This window comes from Dama dama, chromosome 7 (genome assembly GCF_033118175.1).
Source record: "Dama dama isolate Ldn47 chromosome 7, ASM3311817v1, whole genome shotgun sequence".
Classification (NCBI taxonomy): domain Eukaryota; kingdom Metazoa; phylum Chordata; class Mammalia; order Artiodactyla; family Cervidae; genus Dama; species Dama dama.
This window is the reverse complement of record NC_083687.1, coordinates 51676863-51697444: the sequence shown is the minus strand read 5'-3', so window position 1 is coordinate 51697444 and position 20582 is coordinate 51676863. Positions and strand designations below refer to the sequence as shown.

At 59.6% G+C, this 20582-nt stretch overlaps 1 protein-coding gene across 1 annotated transcript; it reads right to left on the bottom strand.

The window, feature by feature from the left end:
• Positions 1 to 762: 762 nt before the first annotated feature.
• On the bottom strand, positions 763 to 18391 carry PXDC1 (PX domain containing 1). Its single transcript, XM_061147715.1, has 5 exons — positions 17563 to 18391; positions 6062 to 6153; positions 5590 to 5707; positions 1853 to 1964; positions 763 to 1675 (listed from the first exon to the last, which is right to left on the bottom strand). The coding sequence occupies exons 1-5, from the start codon at positions 17816 to 17818 to the stop codon at positions 1558 to 1560; spliced, it is 696 nt and encodes a 231-aa protein (XP_061003698.1). The 5' UTR covers positions 17819 to 18391; the 3' UTR covers positions 763 to 1557.
• Between the last annotated feature and the right edge of the window lie 2191 nt (positions 18392 to 20582).

The window sequence follows — 20582 nt, the reverse complement described above, 5'->3', positions numbered from 1 at the left end:
CTGCCGCTACTGAGACCCCACAGCTAGGGAGAAGCCCCCCATGGAACATGGATAATGAGGAAGATACCCAGGAACCAGCGATTGGAACTTGGACGCTGATTGGCTGAGCGTGATTGATTCTAACCCTGCCAGGAGGAGGCCCCATCCATTCAGGACTGAATTTAACCCCCAAGAGGAGGAGGCAGCTGTCGACCCCGTTGGCCACCCGACTGCCTGTTAGGAAGCGGGCTGCCCCAGCCGGGCGCGGCTGGAGACTGGGGAGGTGGAGGGGCCATGGGAAGGCCACGCTGCCTGCCGGGTCACAGGAGGAGCTGCCTGGGGCCGCCAGCGGGGAGCTCGCAGGAAGGGGAGACCCAAAGTCAAAAGCACACACCGCCTGTTTCCTTTCCAGTTTAGACCCTCTGGTAAGAAGGGCTCGGCTCCCCACTCCAGGATTCCTGGGCTTCCCTGATGGCTCAGCTGGTAGAGAATCCGCCTGCAGTGCGGGAGAGCCAGGTTCAATCCCTGGGTTGGGAAGATCCCCTGGAGACGGGAAAGGCCGTCCACTCCAGTATTCTGGCCTGGAGAATCCCACGGACTGGATAGTCCACGGGGTCGAACGAGTCGGACACGACCGAGCGACTTTCACTTCTTTTTTGCACAGATCACTCCCCAGGGCAAGAACACACTTCCTAAAGGACAGCGAGTGCTGGGGCAGCAGGCCGGGACATGTGCGGGGTCCCCTGGCCCCAGGGCAGTGACAAGAGCCACGTGATAAACAGATCAGAGGAGAGCAGTGTGTTTTATTTCATGAAAATAGATTAAAAAACAGACTGTGTAAAAGAATTAGGATTCTCAATAATTTACTATTATTTACACGAGCAAATTCTGGTCGTTAGTAGACTCTGTGAGGAGATGAACACACAGAACCCAGACTCTCCCCGAGGGCAGCGGGGGACCTGCCGGGAACACTCGGTGACCTCCCGGCTCCCGTCTTCCAGGCTGACGCGGCGGCTGCATCTCCGAGAGCACGGCCCAGCGCCCTCACCCCTCGCAGGAGGCCAGGTGGGCTCCTTCCTCTCTGTGTCCCCCAGGTGGGCACCGGTCAGCGGGTCCCTCATGCTTGTAGCCAACACCCCGCTCACGACCAACGTTCCGCCAACACCCCTGGGCTGACACAAAGCCCCTGGCTTCTGGGAAGAAGGTAGGACGCAGGACTGGAAGCCACACATCCCGGTCCCGGGAAACCTGGGTGAGAGAACAACCCCCATGTCGTCCAGAACCCGGGGACCCAGCAAGGTCTCACTTGACACGTCCTGTGCGCTGGTCTTGGGAGGGCACATGGGGGAGGGTGGCCGGGTGCCCTCCTGGGGGAGGGCCGGGCGTCCAGTCCTGGCCCTGGGCCGTCTTGCAGGCACTTGTGGCGGGCCAGGCTCGATGGGGCACGTCCTGGGATGCAGACACAGGCGGGAGGAGCCCGAGAAGCAGCAGGGGCGCTGGACCCCCCGACCCAACTCCCGGCTGTTGGAGACATGGGTCTCCTTGGGGGCGGGCGGGCCGGGGGAGGCGCCTGGGGGCTCAGTCCAGAATGTCCGTCTCGAAGGGCACCAGGTGGTAATAGGACAGGTTGGTGACGTAGGCCGCCGGGTCGTCCCCGTCCTCCAGCTCGGCGGGGAACTCGCCCCCGCCCTCAAACCTGCGTGGGGAGGCAGGCGGTGAGGCCGGGCAGGCGCCTGACCCCCTGCCCGCCCAAGCCAGCCCCTGGGAAGGGAAGGGCTGCCCTGCGGAGTGTGGGTTCCCGGCCTGTGAGCACAGACAGGGCAGAACCCGCGAACCCAGCCGGGGACCCGCCAGCGACAGTCAGCGCACTTACAGGTGCTCCGTGGGGTCCGCGGCCCCGTGCTGGTCTTTGCCGTTTGGAATACTGTGGTCAATAACGATCGTTTCCGTGTTTGCTAAACAGAATCCATTGGACCTCATGATTTCTGAAAACGAGAGCAATGAGGGAGGTAATTCACAAGGGCGTCAGGGCTTGAAGTTCTGACATTTGGGGCTCACGCATCTCCTCTTGTCCCCCTTCTCTGGCTGACACTTCCTGGACTGCGTGCCCAGCCCTTCCCTCAGCAGACCGCAGACCCCAAGAATAGGCGCCGGGGGGTGGGGTTGGGGGGGCATTAGCAGGGCGGCAACTGCCTGAACGCGGGCTCGTCCCCGGCCGCCATCCCTGGTCAGCAAGCCCCACGCTCAGGCCTTCTACCTACCTCACCTTAGAAATGTGCTTAAAACACACTCCAGATTCCTGCTGCTTTCCCAAGTGACCACCGTCTTCCACGCAGCGCCTGACACACGCGGACAGCTCAGAGCAGCGTCCTCTGCCCCGGTCAGGCCACAGGACGTCCCGTACTGCCGTCTCAGCGGGCGTCTGATGCCCTGGTTGTCTGGGGCACTGTTTCCTTTTATTTCTTATACCATAACCGTCATTGAGATGATTTTATCCCCATGGACAGATTTGCTCTTTTTAAATAAGTGAGACTGTAATTTCATATCTACTTTTAACCTTTATAGGTATTTTAGGTTCTTGGTTCTCAGTTTCTCTCCGTAGGAAGACACTTAGGGAAACTATGCAAAAAAGACAGAAAACTGGCTTCCTCCTCCCCCTGCCAGGACGAAATGACATTCATCAGTCAGGTTTGCCGAGTAATGGCTGAAATTTCCTCTGACTTTCTGGAGAAGGTATAGTGCACGTCTCCCCGGCCCTGCCAGGAGGGCCGTTGGATCCGCCCCCTGTGAGCGGCACCAGCACGCGGCTCGTCCCCGACCTGCCCTCCCGCTCGAGCCCAGCCAGAGCCCACCGCCTGAGACAGCTCGTGAGTCAGAAGAAGGAGCCCAAAACCAGCAAGAAATCAGGGTCAACGACACCACCGGCTGCAGAGAAGAGGCTGACGAGAGCCTGAGCGGGCGGAGAGACCCACGGAGCACGACCCCTGAGAGCGGGAGAAAGACCCCCAACCTCACAGTGTGAAACGCAGGACAGCACAGAGCCACTTTTTTTAAATTAAAAAGCCATTTTTTCGAGCCATATCATGCAGCACTTGGAATCTTAGTTCCCTGACCAGAGACCGACCCCAGGCCCCTGCCTTGGGAGTGTGGATCTCAACCACTGGACCAGCAGGGGAGCGCCCAGGACCACCTTCTTCACTGCTTTTATTACCTGACTCAAATCTGCCCCAGGAAGCAGTAAAACCTCAGCGACCCCAGCACAGCCAGCTGACAACCCCAAACCCTGTCTCCCACCCTCTCCAGGGGAATTGGGGGATGGAAGAACCTTACAAGTGAAAACAAACATCAGTGCTGCAAGTAGAGTCATCTCGTATAGGAATCTCCTAGTCTTTATTAAATGTGAGATCTGCAGTTCTAGAACATGGAACCTAGAAAATGGAACCAGACCCCAAAACACATTTGTCACAAATCATTCCTTAATTTGTTGGTGAAGAGAAGCCAGCTGGGCCTCCAGGAAACTCCAGTTCTACCAGTTAAGCCTGTGAAGGAGGTTACTCTTTGCTGTTTTTTAGCCTGTAAAATCAGATAAGGCAATGGCAACCCACTCCAGTACTCTTGCCTGGAAAATCCCATGGACGGAGGAGTCTGGTAGGTTGCAGTCCATGGGGTTGCTAAGAGTTGGACACGACTGAGCGACTTCACTTTCACTTTTCACTTGCATGCACTGGAGAAGGAAATGGCCACCCACTCCAGTGTTCTTGCCTGGAGAATCCCAGGGACGGGGGAGCCTGGTGGGCTGCCGTCTATGGGGTCGCACAGAGTCGGACACGACTGAAGCGACTTAGCAGCAGCAGCAGCAGCCTGTAAAATGGGAATAACAGTGTCTATCCTAAGGGGCACTGGGGGGGTGGGGGGGAGCGTTAAATGAGATAGTTTTTATAAAGAATCTAACAAATGCTGGTGAAAATTAAGGCTGAGACTGTACAAATGCCTGGCTAATAAAAAATTAAATTATATTTCCAGGCTTCGCAAACCTTAATACTCTGGGTTTTGTGGCTGATATCAATTCATCTAAGTAACCAGATAAAGGCTGAGGTGTATGCTTCGTTTTAAGCTGCACAGTTTTCTTAGAGATGGTAACAAGCTTTTAGATTAACATGGGGTGACGAATGTTTCCGGTTCCATTGACCCAAAGCCTCGCCAAAGGGGCCAGAGCACTTGTCAGAACCAAGGCCCCGGGAGGCGGCTGGTCCCTATGCCACGAGCACCTGATGCCACCTAGTGGAGCCCTGGCCCCTAGCGGGTCAACCCGGAGGCCTGAGTGTGCACCAAGGCAGGGCTGCCCCCCAGGCGGCATCGCCTCCAGAGAGGCCACGTCAGAGGTGCCAGAAGCTGCCGAGGAGTCTGGGAGGAAGGGTGGTGAGAGCGGGCGCAGGCGCTCTCAGGAGCGAGGGGAGTTGAGCAGGACCGGAGTGGACGTGCACGGGCAGGGTTTGCGGGGAGAAGCCTGGGTGCCTGGACCGAGGGGGGCTCCGCAGTGACGGGAGACCCAGAGGGGCCACATCCCGACCTGCCCAGGACCACAGGAAATCACCAAGTCAATCAGCCAGGAAGTCAGATCTGGGGTGGCCCACGTGGGTACTGACGACGCGTCCCCGGGGGGGGGGGGGGGAGGCCTGGCCGCTGGAGACTCCGTGCCTGGGGACCCCCGAGTCTGTGCACACCCTGACATGGGCCAAGACTGGGGAGCAGGGCCGCTCTCGGCAGCCAGGACCTCAGGGGCTGGCGGCGCTGCCGTCAGGAACCGTGTCCTAGAAAGGACTTCTGAACTGACCCTCTTCTCGTCTGGATTCGTTCATTTCGCCACTCAAGTGAACGAGGAAGGTACATCCTACCTCCGGCGGGAGCAGCCTCCCCGTCCCCCGAGGGGGTGGTCCTACAGGACCTCGCCCGGCCCGGACAAGTCCCCGGGCTCCTGGGACAGACCTCTCCCTACAAAACACTCCTCAGAGCCTCACCTGCAGCACCGAGGAAAGAGTCTGGCGCTGTACTGATGCGTGCGGCGCGGATCAGAGGAAGTTGGCAGCGGGCTGAGGCCTGGCTTCCCCTCGCTCTCCTGAGAACTGCAGGACCATCTCCTACCGCTGCTGACTGTTGCCAGAAGGCGCGGCCCAAGGCCCGGACTGAGGAGCCCCAAGCCGAGCGCCCCTTTCTGTCCCACCTGCCCTAAAGCCCAGAACAAAGGCAATGCCGCACGAGCTGAACTCGCATTGTTGTAGGCTGGATGATGGATTCCAGCCATTCACTTCAAAATGCCTCATTAATGCTTTCCTCATAGACTGCTTTTTTTTAAGTAAGTTCCGATTTATACACCTCTGGAAGCAGGCTGCGTGCAAGCCGCAGGCCAGCAGGGAGAAGCACACCGTTTCACAAGATCTGGAAGCAGCTCCTCCCCTCCGCCTCTGTCCTGTTGGGTCTGCTTTCTGGGTCCCGAGGTGGGGCGGGCGTGCCCGGCATGTGGACAGTGGGCTGGGAAGCTTTCCGGAACCCTCGGCCGCCCACGGCAGCGCTGTCCCCACACCCACCCCGCGCCTCCCCTGCGGGTCTCACCTGAGATCTTCACCGGACTCTGAAAGCTGGGTTGAATTTTATGCACGTTGTCATTCTTTAACACCTGATCCAGGGGCGATCTTTCGAAGAAGGTGAGCACGACTTCTGACCTGGAGTACTGGGAGGAAACACGTTCCTTCCTACACACGTTCCTTCCTACACACGTTCCTTCCTACACACGTTCCTTCCTACACACGTTCCTCCCGCAGGATGGAGGCGATGGGCCAGGGGCTGGGGGGCGCTCAGGGCCTGGGGCAGGCGGGACCGGGACCGTGTTTCACACACGTCCGCCTCACTTTCTAGTAAACTGTGAGCCCCTTGCTTCCGCTTCTTCCCAAGGGAGAAAACACTGGAGCTCCCAGAGCCCAAGGAGGCGCTCTCTCCTTGGCCCCTGGCCCCGCCCCACCCCCCAGGCCTCCAGGAGGGCGCCCGCCAACCCACCTGCCCACCAGCACCCCCGCTGCGCCCCCACCTTGCGAGGCATGCTGATGATGGCCTTGAGAAGCTTCTCCACCTCGTTAAGCCTGGTCTCGATATCATGGGCGTCCTTTATGGCAACCAGTCCTGGGGTCGAAGCAGAAATGCCTCCATCAGAGAAGCAGACCAGGATGTGGGCTCCCAAATGAAACACAGACCAGCAGGCAGCCCCGAGTGGGGACGCCACCCTGCGGTCGCCCTCCACAGAAAACCTCTGGGAAGGGCGCTCAGCCCCACGTGGGCTCAGTCCTGCCCCGAGAGCCCGTTCCTCAGCCTCAGTTCAGGTTTCAGCGACCCAAAGAGTGATGAAGGTGTGTGCTGAAGAGCCACAGGGAGACCACCGAAGGCCTCTCCTCGTGGGACCGTCAGGCCAGCTTCGTCCACACCCTGGACAGTGGGCAGGGCCGGAGCTCGGCCCCTCCAGGGTGGTGGCTGCAGCCAGGGAGACTGCCTCCCCGCCGCCCCCAGTGACACAGTCAAGGCGACCACAGGGCCCCAGGAGCCCATACGAGAGAAGTCATTTAGCTGTGGGGTTCAGAAGGGGGAAATCAGCTCTTTACTCAGAGAAAACCAGCATGGCCATGACTCACGGCATCTTCCAGGAGTCTGAGCTTCCACCCCTCATTCCAGTTACCAGCAGTCTTGACTGGCTATTAGAGAGCACAGTACTTTGTCTTTAAAATGCGAGAGCTAACAGGCAGGAAGGGGGCGACAGAGCATGAAATGGCTGGATGGCATCACTGACTCGACGGACGTGAGTCTGAGCAAGCTCCAGGAGTTGGTGATGGACAGGGAGGCCTGGCATGCTGCAGTCCACGGGGTCGCAAAGAGTCGGACATGACTGAGCGACTGGACTGAACTGCACAGAGATTCGGGTGTGTTTCTGTCTCCCCGTGAGCTGTGCAGAGGAGCACTGACCTTCCCAGGACCAGTCCTTCACATCAGCTTCCCAGGGAAAGAACAACTCAGATTCCCAGGACATTTCACGGGACCCGGGATCCTAACCACAGAGGCTGGCATCCCGGAACTACTTCCAGTCACTGAATCTCAGTTTTCAGAAGTTCCGGTTTTGTTTGATAGGAGAAAGGCTGTTCATTTTGTGGGCAACTCACTAAGTCCACATGAGATAAAATTAACTTCCTAAACTGCCTGACTGAAATTCAAAGGCCCCAGAACACGTGGTCCATGGAAGCCAGGGGCGCCCCAGACACAGGGCGGTTCTGAAAGTCCAGGCTGAGCGGGGGCCCTCGCATCAGCTGGCGTCAAGAATGTCCAGCCAAGGTCAGGAGCTGGGCCCTGAACTCCCTGGAGACAGGCCAGGCCCCTCACCTGCTCACCCGGGGTCTGCTGCTCAGCAGGCTGCCTGGTCCTAACCAGCACTCGGCCACGTGGGCCCAGACAGCAGGCCACAGACCCCAGACTCCGGTCCACACACCCCGTGTCGCCCCCGCGTGGCGCCCCAGCCGTCGGCAGAGAGACGGGCCTGAGCCACCCCTCTCTCCCAGGCTGCCCGCCCCACCACCGCCTGGCAGGCTGGGGGTAGCAGGAAAGGAGGAAGCTACACCCAGGGCAGAGTCTCAGGGTCTCAGGACACCTCCTCCCAGGCCTGCGTGCTTGTTTAGAAGTTCACACACACATACCTCCGAGATCTCTCTCCCACTGTGGAGAGAAAGAAGGATACTGCAAAAATTCTCTGAAAAGTTGTTTTGAGAGAGGACAGTTATATAAATCATCCCCACAAAGTGCTTCTTTGTTCTAAGACAAGAAAACCATCACATTTCAGTTTTTATTACACCCAGAATACTGCTGTTAAATCACAGGTTCATGACACAGTAGTTGTGTTTTTATATTCTGTAAGGACAATACAGGAAGATTGGCCTCGCGTATGGCCAACGCACACAGCACATTTATGCCCACTTTCTAGGACATAAAGCCCACCGTTGGGTTTGTAACCACCAAGGGTGCCACCAAGTTGACAAACACATTCTGTTCTCCACTGACCTTCCTTTAGGGTTCCAGAATCAGAACGCAGCACACAGGACGCCCAGTTCAACGTGCACTTCGGACACGGTGAATAATGCGGTAGCGTGGACAGACACACTAAAGACTATTCATTGTTTATCTGAAATTCAGATTACTGGGTGCCCTGTAGCTCTACCTTCCTGGTGACATTTCCAGAAGGAAGCAGAGAAAGGCAACAAGTGCCTCCTCAGACTTCGGGAACACACCAGCGTTCCGGCTCCGGGCACAGACCCTGGGGACCCTCCCCACCGCACCTCATCAGCTCATACCCTGTGACCCCACACCCTCATTCTGAGTAGGACCCTGTGGTTCTTGCCCCGCCCATGTCCTCAGCCTGAATTCTGTCTGTGGAAAAACTTTAGCCAATGAATAAGTTTAATCAGAGACGTGAGAACAAGCAGGAAAAAAAAAGAAAAACAGTCAAAGGAAACTAAATAGTAATGACACAGTCACTAAGCATAGTCAAGGAGCTTTAGTTTCTTCCCAGGAGCTACAGTTGATATTCAGAGCCATATCCCGTGAGCTGTCTTACAGACAATGAGATCCCACCAGGTGGGTGGAGCCCGTGATGACGTGTGCACGCACGTGAGCTCAGCCTCTCCGTCGAGTCTGAGTCTCTGCAGCCCCGTGGACTGCAGCCCGCCAGGCTCCTCTGTCCGAGATTCTCCAGGCAAGAATCCTGGAGTGGGTTGCCGTGTCCTCCTCCAGGGGATCCTCCCAACCCAGGGGCTGACCCCGCGTCTCTTACACCTCCTGCATTGGCAGACGGGTTCTTTACCGCTAGCGCCACCTGGGAAGCCCCAGAGGGGAAGCCAAATGGTGCTCCTAGGAAAAGAAAACACACTTCAAGACAAGAGGGGCTGAAGACATTTCAACGGGGAAAGAAGCTGCCGGAATCCCTCCGGCAAGAACAGAGGGACAGGCGACTGTGTGACACTCTGGCTTTCAGCTGGGGCACTTTGATTTCCCCAAAACAGGTGCCCAGAGACCACCAAGGCGACTGGGACCAGCGTTCCTGAGGCAAGTCCTCCTTCCTCCGAGGGAACCCATCCCCGTGAATGACCAGGACTCTGGCCTCTTCCCAGGGCGGGGGGGCTGTGGCCGAAGGTGGAGATTCACAAGCAATAGATTCCGCTGGGTGCCTCTAAGAGGCTGCCCCCCTGGCCCCCGCAGAGCCCCTGTCCCAACCTCACGTCAGGGCAGGGCGGGGTCACCACCAGCCACATGGCCTCCAAGGGCCGGGCCCTCTCCAAACTCCGGGGCCCATATTTCTCTCCTCTCCTGGGCCTGGACATCACTGCCCTTTGGTAATTTGTAAAGTGGGGGGTGGGGAGGTGGGGGTGGTAGGAGGTGGGGGTGGGTGGGGACATAACGGGCAGCTGGAGCCCGCATCGCCCAGGATGGATGGCGCATCAAGACCCCAGACCAAGCGCCCACAGCCCAGGGCTTCCTGGTCTACCTGTTCTGTTCCTCCTCTGTGACCGACAGCTTTGGCTATTACGGGCTGGTACCGCTCTCCCAAATGTCACTTGTTTACAGGAAGGATTTTAAATTTTATTTTCAAAAATGAGCTGATGTACAATAATTTGGGACTATCTAGGAACGTTAGCTTTTGTATTCCAAAAATTGCTGGCGGAGCAAAAACTGTGGGGCTCTTGTTTGACTCAGTTTTACTGTCTGAGATCACAGTTCTAAAAACTCCAAGAGGTAAGACGGTTTTGCATTTGCAAGGTTGGACAGAGAAACGCCAAGGCTTCTTGATTATGGGCTGCTGTCATTCCAGGGCCAGCCAGCAGAGGGCTCCAGCAGCCCGTGAGGACCCACCACATCCACGTTGTCCTCACAGGAAACTGACTCAGAACACTTCACCGTCCCGGAAAATTGTCTCATTTCTGATAAAGCACAGTCAGCGATACAACCTCGATTTTAAAAGTTCACTCTACACAGCTTCTGACGTGAGAAATTCATCCAGACGTCGCCCAGAACAGTTAACAATTTGAAACCCGAAGACTGATAACACGGCCGTATGTAAATTTCAGTATGTTGATTTCACATCCTTTTTGGGGGTTAACATTCAGGCTAGAGCAGCCAGGGGGCCCCTTCTGTCCAAACTGGTGCAGCCTTGAGACGCGCGACCACGACATGAGCTTCTGTGAGTTCCAGGGTAGGTCTTTATACGAACACCGACTCATTCTCAGAACCCAAGCTGAACACGCTGGTCGGAGCACAAAGGTCAGGCTCTGAGCAGACACAGACCAGCGTCCTTGCCGCAGACACCTGGCCCCACGTCCCACTTCCTTGGCGGAGACTCTGGTGACCGAGCCAGCCTCCAGGGCCGGGCTCAGGGCTGAATCCAGCTGAGCGCCTGGGGCCCCTTCAATTCTGGGTGTGAACACAGATCCTTCTCTCAGCCGGGAAGGCGAGTCTGTTACCCAGAGAGCGCAAGTCCCTCGACTGGAGACCCACGACAGAGCCCCGGGGGAAATCTTCTGTGATGTGAACTCCCCGGCTGAATCAAGTAAGACACTGCGTTTCAGAAGTCCAGCCCTCGCTGTCCAGAGAAGCAGACGGGCTGGACGAGGTGAGGAATGCAGGGTCACCTTGCCTGCACAAGAGATACACATGCTTCAAAAGCTGTTGTTCCTGTAGCCGCTGTGTCGTGTCTGACTCTTTGCGACCCTGTGGACTGTAGCCCGCCAGGCTCCTCTGTCCTTGGGCTTTTCCAGCCAAGAACACCGAGGTAGGTTGCCATTTCCTTCTCCAGGAGGTTTTTTCCAACCCAGGGAGCGAGTCTGCGTCTCCTGCATTGGCAGGCAGATTCTTTACCACTGAGCCACCAGGGAGTGTAACACAAATTTTGGAAACAAAGCGTTTTAAATTTTCCAGGAAAATCCCCCATGATAACCTCCTAAATATGTGTTGTCTGTATAGACGGTCAGGGAAAAAGCAGTGAGGACTCACTCGATGGGCTCGAGAGCGAACCCAGGTGATTCTTCTTCGTTACACTCAGCGTCCAGACCGCAGCCCGCTCTCCCCAGGTGGCCTGCGGCCTCCCGCCCGAGGGGTGGGGCTCGGGTCTCTGCCCTGAGCTCCCCCTGCTGCACACGAGGCTTGGTCCTCCCCGTCGGCCTCCCTGGCCCAGTGACACTCACGGTGACACTGGAGGCCAGGAGTTTCTCCCCCAGTCCTCCCTAGGACGAGGATGGGCAGGGAAAGCAGGCAGCGGAGACAGAAGGGCAGACACCAGGTAACGCGTCCGGACACCCAGGGCCCGGCTGAGGGAAGACTTCTTGTTGGCGTCTTCCCACGCCTGTGAGGTGCTCCCCTCCCACCAAGCCCTCCTTCCCCAGGCCGCCTCCTTCTCCTCCAACCACGAGCAGAATTCCTTACTGGACTTCAGACTCAGCGTGCCTAAGGAGCCACTCGCTGAGCCTTCGTCCGTCTTAAAACTCGGAAGGAATTTAGGGAATAAACAGCACCCGCCCCAGGCCAGGCCCTCCAACAGGAAGCCCCGGGCTGCGTCTGGTCAGGTGACGGCACCGGGCCACAAGACCCTGCGCCTGACGTGACCACGGGGAGGTGTCTGAGGGGGGCGCGGCAGGGGACTTCACGGGACCCTCTTTTCAGCGCTGACGACCAGAAGGACTGGGGGAAGTCTCCGGTTACCCAGGGAAGTAAACGTGAACAAAAGCGCCAATAAGGACAATTTTTGTGGGAGGATGATACCAAGCCCTGGTAACACCGAGTCCTCGCTCACGGTCCCCGACTCACTGCTGACGGCCGCTGGGCTGCACCGGGGCCGGGGGTCCCCACGGGGGTCATCGCTCCCGCGGCCCCTCCTGCAGCTCCCGGTGGAGCCCCACCGAGCGGGCACACCCAGCCCGCGTCTCAGGGGTCTGCCGTCACCTCTCACCGCTCACCCACCTTCCCTGGCTTTGAAGGCCCCCAGCCACAGGCACCTTCTGCATCTTGGGAAAGCGTGGATAAAAACACACGGCGGAGTCGCGGCAGGCCCACTCTTGTTTTACAAAGAGAAGAGGACTGCGTCCCGGGAGCCAGCCCCAGGGCAGCCAGATGCTACCAGCAGGGCCTGGGGCTGAGAGGCAGAGCCAGGCCTTCACATGGACACCTGGTGGGAGGTGACCGCGGCCGGGAAGCTGCAGAGCCAGCGACAGCCGTGAGCTTCCGACAGCTCCTTCCCCGACTGGGAACTGGCCCGGGGCACCGGGGTCCACCGTGCAGCTGAGGCCACGGGGCCACATGCCACCAACGGGGCACGCAGTGTCCGGGGCATGGACAGGGGGCTCGGAGCGACGGCCGGGCGCGGGTTTGGGAAGGAACACAGAGCTCGGAAGGGAGGGCGCAGCGACTCCCAGGAGGCGGGTGTGGCCGCCTCGGGACCCGGGGGGCGGCAGAGCCTGGCAGCCCGAGCCAGGAGCGCTGTGTACGGAAGAGGTTCAAAAGTAGATCTGTGAAGCAGAGAGATTCCCCAAAACGCCCCAGAGAAGGGAAAACGGCCCCCTCCTTGGAAGAGGGGAACCCCCTGCAGGGAGGCCGGGCTGGGGGCCGCGCCGGGAGCAGCAGGGCAGGACCCCAGCCCCAGTGCGGCGCCGTCGGGCGGGAGAAGGCGGCCTTCCTGCTGCTGCTCCGCGGCCCGGGGCCCTGCGGCCGCTGCTGCATCCTCAGCCACTTTCACCAGGAAAGTGAACTCGGGGGTCCTGCAGTTGGCCCCCAAATCGGACAGCGATCTCCCCCCGGTGAGGGGAAAGCACGGAGCTGCCTGAGAGCAGGGCCTGGGAGTGCGCGCCGTCCCCGGAGCTGTTGGCGGCCGGGGGTGTCCTGGCCGGCAGGCCTGCGTCCGGGCCCCGCTGGTAGGTACTGGACACCTTCCCTCCACCCCGTGTCTGACAGAGGGTCAGAGAGCACTCAGGCAGATCCAGGTCCCCCGGGGACAAGGGCGAACGGACGACACCCCAGCTCACACACAGGCTCTCCAGGAGGGGCCTGCCTTGGAGAAACGCTAAGCCTCTGCGCTCAGTCAGCTCCTCCAGTCGGCATTCTGCCTCACCCGACGCCCCCGACAGGCACGTCTGGCCTCTCAGTAAAGCCCAGGGTCTCCCTCCCAGACCAGCCGTGTTCGACCACGTCCCACACCTTCCCCAGGCTTCCCTGGTGGCTCAAAGGGTAGAGAATCTGCCTGCAATGCAGGAGACCCAGGTTCAATCCCTGGCTTGGGAAGTTCCCCTGGAGAAGGGAATGGCAACCTATTCCAGTATTCCTGCCTAGAGAGTCCCATGGACAGAGGAGCCCGTGGGCTACAGTCCACACGGTGACAAAGAGCAGGGCACAGCTGAGTGACCAACACACACACACATCATCCCAGGTGCCTCTCCTGGTCCTCCGGCCTTTCTCAGCACGGCAGCCAGACTGCCCGTCCATCAAGTCCGTCCGCTCCCAGCTCTCCATCCCCAGCAAGAGCCTCACGCTGAGCGCAATCTGCCCACTCCCCACCTTCCACCTGCCCTCCAGCCACAACAGTTCTCTCCCTAGCCAGATACCTGGGCTCACGCCCGCCTCAGGGCCTTTGCACGTGCGCTGGCAGCCCCATCCCAGGCACTCACATCCCTTACTGCCCCCTCCCCCCACTGGCCCATCTAAAAGTGAACCCTTCACCTGCCCCAACAAGTCACAGCTCCTCTCCTTCCCTCCTCAAATTCCTTTCTTCTGAACATGTACAACCATCTGCCATACTTTTAACTTATCTTGACTATTATCAGATTCTTCTAACTGAGACACAGAATCAGGAGGGAAGTGGTTTGTCTGTTTTGTTCTCTGCTGCGTCCTTAGCATCTAGAAGCTGCCGGGCACAGGGGAGGCGGCTGGGAGATATTCGCAGAGGGAACGCAAAGCCAAAGTGTTGGTATTACAGTAATCAGGAAACAAAGATTACCTGACCACTTTGGAAACAGAATCTCTCACTACGGAGATGACTGTATAAGGTCTGAAATGGGGTGCTATTAAAAAAAAATGATCAAAATAGTCCAAAAACTCCAAGTAGTCATTGGGAAATTCTGCATGATTGTCTTTTAAAGCGTAAACCTTTCCAGACGTGAGCAATATAACAGGCAAGCGACCCTGCCACATCTGGTCAGGAAGCCCTGAACCAATGTGTTACGCAGAGGGGATGTCAGCTGGAGACTTGGCCCATCTGTGTCAGAGTGTGGGAAAAAGCAGAGAGGGACGCCTCAGTCACCCAGAGATAACAACATGCCCAGGAAGCAGCCGCCTCCCTCCCCTGGCAGGGGAACAAGGAAGCAAGGACGCGGGCATCAGATCCGGATGCAGAGGAGCGTAAGGTCAAGATGCCAAGGAAAAGGACAGAGGAAGCAAGACAAGTCCCGAGGGCCGCCTCGCCCAGACGGGAGGCCAGGGAGGCGGCTGGTGAGCTCTGAGCCGCCACTGCACACAGGAGTTTACCACCTCACTGGAAACACATGCAGTCCACGGACAGACGGCCAAGGCAACACCAGCGCGTGCAGAAGGAAGGGGCCGTACACGCGCTGCACAGAACACGCTCCCACCGCAGCTCCCCAGCGACCATGACAGAGGTCTCGGCATCCCGAGTGCACGCGGAACCTAAGGGGCAGTTCGGGGCCAGGGCTGCCCCGTGCCCTGGAGGTGTCCAGTCCTCCGCTGACAACAGCCACGAGCGGCCAGGATGAGCTCTGGAAGCCAGACTTGCTCACAGAACTTTTGAAAGAGACAAGAGGGCCAATCTAACCCAGCCCAGAAACATGCAGTAAGTTTAAACTGAGGGCCTCTGATGGGGAATTATACTGAGAAAACCTGCCATCTCAGCACAACACACACTTCTGGATGCCTTTTGCGTGTATGGTTTGGACATCCAGTCCATCTTTTTCTGCCAACAGTAAATCTGCCTGGAAATAAAGTGAACTCTTCTTTGATGTATTTTACCTAGCAAACAATGTCCTTGGACTTACGAGGACTGAGGGAAAGAAAAGGCCTTCCCGTGGGTGTACAGCACACTCAGGTGGTGCTGGGGGCAGCGGCTTGCCTCCAAGCAGAGAACTGAGACCCAGACAGGGGTCGCCCCTCCTCGGCCCCAGAGGCTCTGAGCTGGCCTCGCAGGAGGCCCCCCAGTCAGATGGCGGTCTTCCCGCTGGTCTCGACTGTCAGGGCGCAACCGAGAAGATGCTTCCCACAGCCCATCATGGGCCGTTAGAGAGCGTGCACACCTGACCCTGGTCCTCACCTAACTGCCCCGCACCCCACCACACGTAATACCCACGTCTGATTTTCCCCTTCAGATGCTTAAACGCAGCTGAGATCCCTTCTGCATCTTGGTTTCTCCCTGGTGACCGCCCTCTTCCTGCCTCCCTGTGGGTGGCCCACTCTGCAGAGGCAGTCCATGCTGACACTTCGGAAACTCAGGACTGACCCAGTGCAGCCTGCACACACAGACAGAGCTGGGAGCGTGCGTGTGCACGGCGGGTGTGGGTGTGCACGGCAGGTGTGTATGTGCACGATGGGAGCATGCATGTGCAAGGCAGGTGTGTGTATGTGCATGATGGGAGCGTGTGTGTGCAAGGCAGGTGTGTATGTGCATGATGGGAGTGTGCGTGTGCAAGGCAGGTGTGTGTGTGCATGATGGGAGTGTGTGTGTGCAAGGCAGGTGTGTGTGTGCATGATGGGAGTGTGCGTGTGCAAGGCAGGTGTGTGTGTGCATGATGGGAGTGTGCGTGTGCAAGGCAGGTGTGTGTGTGCATGATGGGAGTGTGCGTGTGCAAGGCAGGTGTGTGTGTGCATGATGGGAGTGTGTGTGCACAATGGGGGCGTACATGTGCCTGGTGGGTGTGGGTGTGCATGATGGGGATGTATGTGTGCAAGGCAGTTGTATGTGTGCATGATGGGTGTGTATGTGTGTGCACGATGGGGGGTGCATGTATGCATGGGGGTGTGGGTGTGCACAGCGGGTCACGTGCCTCACAAGTCACCCGCCTTCTGCACAATGTGGGCGTGTGTGTGCACAGTGGGTGTGTGTGTGTATGGCGGGTCACGTGCCTCACACTCACCCGCCTTCTGCTCCGTGGAAGGCCATTTCCTCACCAGGTCCCAAGACAACTGAAGCTGCGCCTTCCTCCCCACCGCCTGTGACCCCCGTCAGAAGCTGCTGGGGGTGACAACTGAAGCCACATCCCTGGAGGGCTTGCTCCTGCCAGACCTGGAGCACGCGAGCACGCACAGGGAAGGTGGGTGTGCAGTCCTGCCCTAAGGGGAGGAGCCAGCCTGGAGCAGCGCTGAGCAGGCTCCTCTGACGGGCCGGAGACCCGGGAGGGCATGAGGAGATAAGTGGAGGGCAGACTCTGGCTAGCTCTCGGGGGCTCCTGTTTGCTTACGGCCCTCCCTGTCCCAGAGATGTAAGGCATGGACTAAAGTGCTGTTCGGTCATCTAAGCTTCCTGATTTGGGCATCCATTTGATACACTGAAAATACAGTAATACACACACACACCCAAGCAGCGAGTCAAGGTAAACTGCTGCCATGTTTGGGATGTCACTAAACCCCCTCCAGAGCAGCCATCAGCCTAAGGCTCCAGGGGCAGGGCCGGCAAACTTGCCAGCCTTGGGAGACTTGCCAAGTGATGGTCTGCCAGAAGACGTGTCATGAGAATGAGCTAATTACCCAGATAATTCACGCTGAGGCGGGGCTGTCACCAGGGGGGTGGAGAGTGTCCCAGGACCTCAGGGAGGCGCCCCCGAAGGTGCCCCTGGGCTGCGCTTAGAGGACCACACCGCCTTCCCAGTGGGGCAGGTGGTCCCGCATGCGCGGCTGGGAGGGGGCCTAGCCCTCCAGCCTCAACTTCAGCCTCCGCTCGCTCTCCTCCAGCCTCCTCTGCCCGGCCTCCAGGGCCAGCCCGTGGGCCGCGGAGAGGAAACGGGAAGCCACCCAGTCCCCGCGAGCCAGGAAAGTCACAAGGCCTGGAGGAGGCGGCCGGGTTCATCAAACCCAAGGCAGACCCACCCCGGCGGCCCCTCCCGGGGAGGGACAGAGGCTGCGTGGCACCTCACACTCCGGCTGTCGGCCACCGGGGACAGGGGGAGCGGCCCCGTGGGGTGGGGTGGGGGCCAGACAGGGCGCGCCCCCCGCGGGACGCTGTCCTTAACTCTTCCCCAACGCTCCCGGAGCCCCTCCGGCAGCGCCCGTCCCGCCTGCCGCGGTCGCACGCAGACTGCCGCCCGCCCGCCAGTGCTCTTCACGGTCCGGGGACGGGCGGGAGTCTAAGGATCCCTGTCCCGTGCCAGGGGCCGTGGGGTCGCCATTCCGGCTTAACAAGCGCCCCAGCGGGTCCCCCTCGCACTTTACACGAGCCCACTCCTGCCTCCCAGCCCTCGAGGCCCTCGGTCCCCGGAGGCTCCCGACACCCCCAGCCCCCCAGGCCGGGCCCGCGCCCACCTTGACGCAGCGGCGCGCGCGCCAGCTCCGGCCGGTCCTCCGGGAAGGCGTCGCGGAGGCGCTGCCACAGGCGGCCCAGGTCGGCCAGGCTGCGGTGCAGGTAGAGCACGCTGCGGTCCGACCACTCGGTACGGATCTCGAAGAACTCCTCCTCGTCGCCGCGCCGGCTGACGACGAGCCGGCGGATGCCGTTCACCCAGCAGCCGCGCACGAACATGTTCACGAGCGACGTGCCCTCAAACACCGCCGAGGCCATGCCGCGGGCCGCGCATCCCCGGCCGGCAGGAGCGCGCCCGGCCCGGCCGGGGTCCACCCGCGGCCGGGGTCCGCGCGAGGTCCGTCCGGGGCCGGGGTCCCCCCGCGGCCGCGGTCCGTCCCGGGCCGGGAGCTGTCTGCAGCCGGGATCTATCCCGGGCCGAGGTCTGTCCGGGGTCCACCGGCGGCCGGAGTCTATGCGGGGCCGGGGTCCGTCCTAGGTCTGTCCAGAGTCGGAGCGATCCGGGATCTGTCCGGGGTCCACCCGCGGCCGGGGTCCGCGCGGGGTCCGTCCGGGGCCGGGAACCGTCTGCAGTCGGGATCTATCCCGGGCCGGGGTCCGTCCGAGGTCTGTCCAGACTCGGAGCGATCCGGAGTCTGTGCGGAGTCCGGGTTTGCCCGAGGTCGGGGCCGGGTCGGGGTACTCCCCTAACCTGACCGGAGACCGGCTTGATAGGGGCCCGCCCGGGGCCGGAGTACGCGCGCTCTCCGGGGTGGCGCGGCCACGGGCTTATAAGGCGCTTCCCACCGCGAGCGGCGCGGTCCCGACGTCGAGGCCGAGTGCGCCTCCGCCGTCCCCGCCCCCGGGCGGAGGGGTGGCCTGGCCGCCGCGCCTCGCGCCGCCTCCAGAGCCCGCGCCGCTGGGGCCGCGGGTCCCCGGGCCGCTGGGCGGAGCGGAAACCCGAGCGCCGGCCCCGCCTCCGCGCCCCGCCCGCCCGCCACCCCCCTCCCCGGGCTGTGAGTCGCCGGCCCGGCCCGGAAGAGACTGGGCCGGGCCTCGGGTGGCGACTGTTCTCGTCTCGTTTCTCGATCCTGGGAAACTCTCGGGTTGGGGGGCTACGCACCCCACCTGACCTGCGGGGGTGGAAGCTGAATTTACGTGCGGCGGGGCGCACCGCTCCGGGAACCCGGCGCCGGGACTGTCTGGCGGGTTCCTGCCGCCCGCACGTCCACCCCGGGCCGGGCCCGAGGCCGGAGCCGCCCGCCCCGCGTCCCCCGCGCATTCCAGTCGCGCCTCTGCCCGGACGCGGCAGGGGACAGACGCCGCCGCGGGCCCGCGCCAGCCCCCAGGGCCCCCACCCCCGGAGGGAGAGGGAACCCGCTGCTCAGAAGCGGGCCGGGCCGGCGGCGGTGGAAAGGGCCCCGGGGAAGAGCGTCCCCGCCTGCGCTGGGCGCGTGCTGAGCCGAGGGGTTTCGGGAGTGGACCCGGGCAGCTGCCCGGGGGAGAACAGGGGGTCGCGGCCGCCTGCTCCGCAGGATGGTCCTCATTGCGTGGTAACTTCAAGCCAGAGTTCAAGAATCGGAAGTTAGTTCAGGCGTTGGAACTCGGTTGCAGAGTGTCTTGGGCGACCTCACATCGCCTGAGGCGGGGTGGACAGAGCCAGGGCGAGGCCTTTCAGCCCTTTGGGCTTCTAGAAAGTCTAAAGAATCTCGGCAGAAACGGTGGGGGCCGAGGGCCGGTTGCCGGTCACATGACGCAACTTGACGGAGGGGCGTGTCCCCCCCACACACCCCCAACACACCCTCACACACAATCACCATCTCCACGTTTTGCTTAGCTGGCTCCAGTGACTCGCCTATATCACATGGTCAGCTTTCATCCAAGTTTTCATCCAAGTTTATCTTTACCTCCCGTTTGCCTTGTGAGCTGGGAAGAAGCTGTTTTCCACAGGCTGGCCACCCCCCAAAGTGGCGGCAGCCGGTCCCTGCTGGTGACCGATGGGCTGACCACCCGGTCCTGGTGACTGAGGGACTGCCTGCCTGGTCTGCAAGCGGGACCAGAGGGTGGAGGTGGGGGGCAGCGCTGAGTCCCCCCACCAAAGCCCCACTGAGGCCTCCCGCCTCTGTGCCCCTTCCCCGTCTGCGGCTGGGCCGGGCAGCATCTCTCCCACCAGAGTGCAGGAGCTTTCAGGAAGTCAAGTCACTCAGTCACGGATGACTCTTTGCCACCCTATAGACTGTAGTCCGCCGGGCTCCTCTGTCCGTGGGATTCTCTAGCCAAGAGTACTGGAGTGGGGTGCCATTGCTTTCTCCAGGGGATCTTCCCGACCCAGGCATCAAACCTGGGTCTCCCGCATTGCCGGCAGATTCTTTACCCTCTGGGCCACCAGGGAAACCCAGGAGCTTTTATGCATCCAGCCAAATCTTTCCTGGGAGCAATCAGCTCTTGGTTTCCCTGTTGCCTAGGAGACCTAACTTCTGAGGCAGCCCTTCAGCTGTGCCAGTCGCTCTGGTCTCTAAAGAGAAGGAAGCCTTTTCCTGTCCCCGGTGTTTGTTTAAAGAGACCTGGAACTAGAGAGTGAAAATAGCAACTGCCCAGAACTTACTCATCATTACAGAAATTCTGAGTAAAACACAGTGAGCTGCCACTTTTTAATCCATTGCTTTGATACAGATTTTTAAAAATCTATTACGAAAAATTATCCAAAATCTGGAAATGAGACCAGAAAAACAGTGATCCTTTCAATGTCCTATCAAAGGATATTTTTCAAACCCAAGGATTACTTCCTTTTCTAGTTGAATCTACTGTTATTTGATGCTGCTATTTACTATTAATGAAAGGCATACCAACCTGTAGATTTGTGCACAGAAGAGATGCAAATAATTTTTGTCCCAAAGTAAAGTTAACGTCAAAGGTTATAATGCACTGCTCTGTAAGACACTGACCATTTTTATATCTAGCCTTGCAGTCTTGTTTTAATATAATCTGACTCTACAAATCCATTTCCACAAATGGTCTTTGAATCAGCTTTTTCATCGTATAA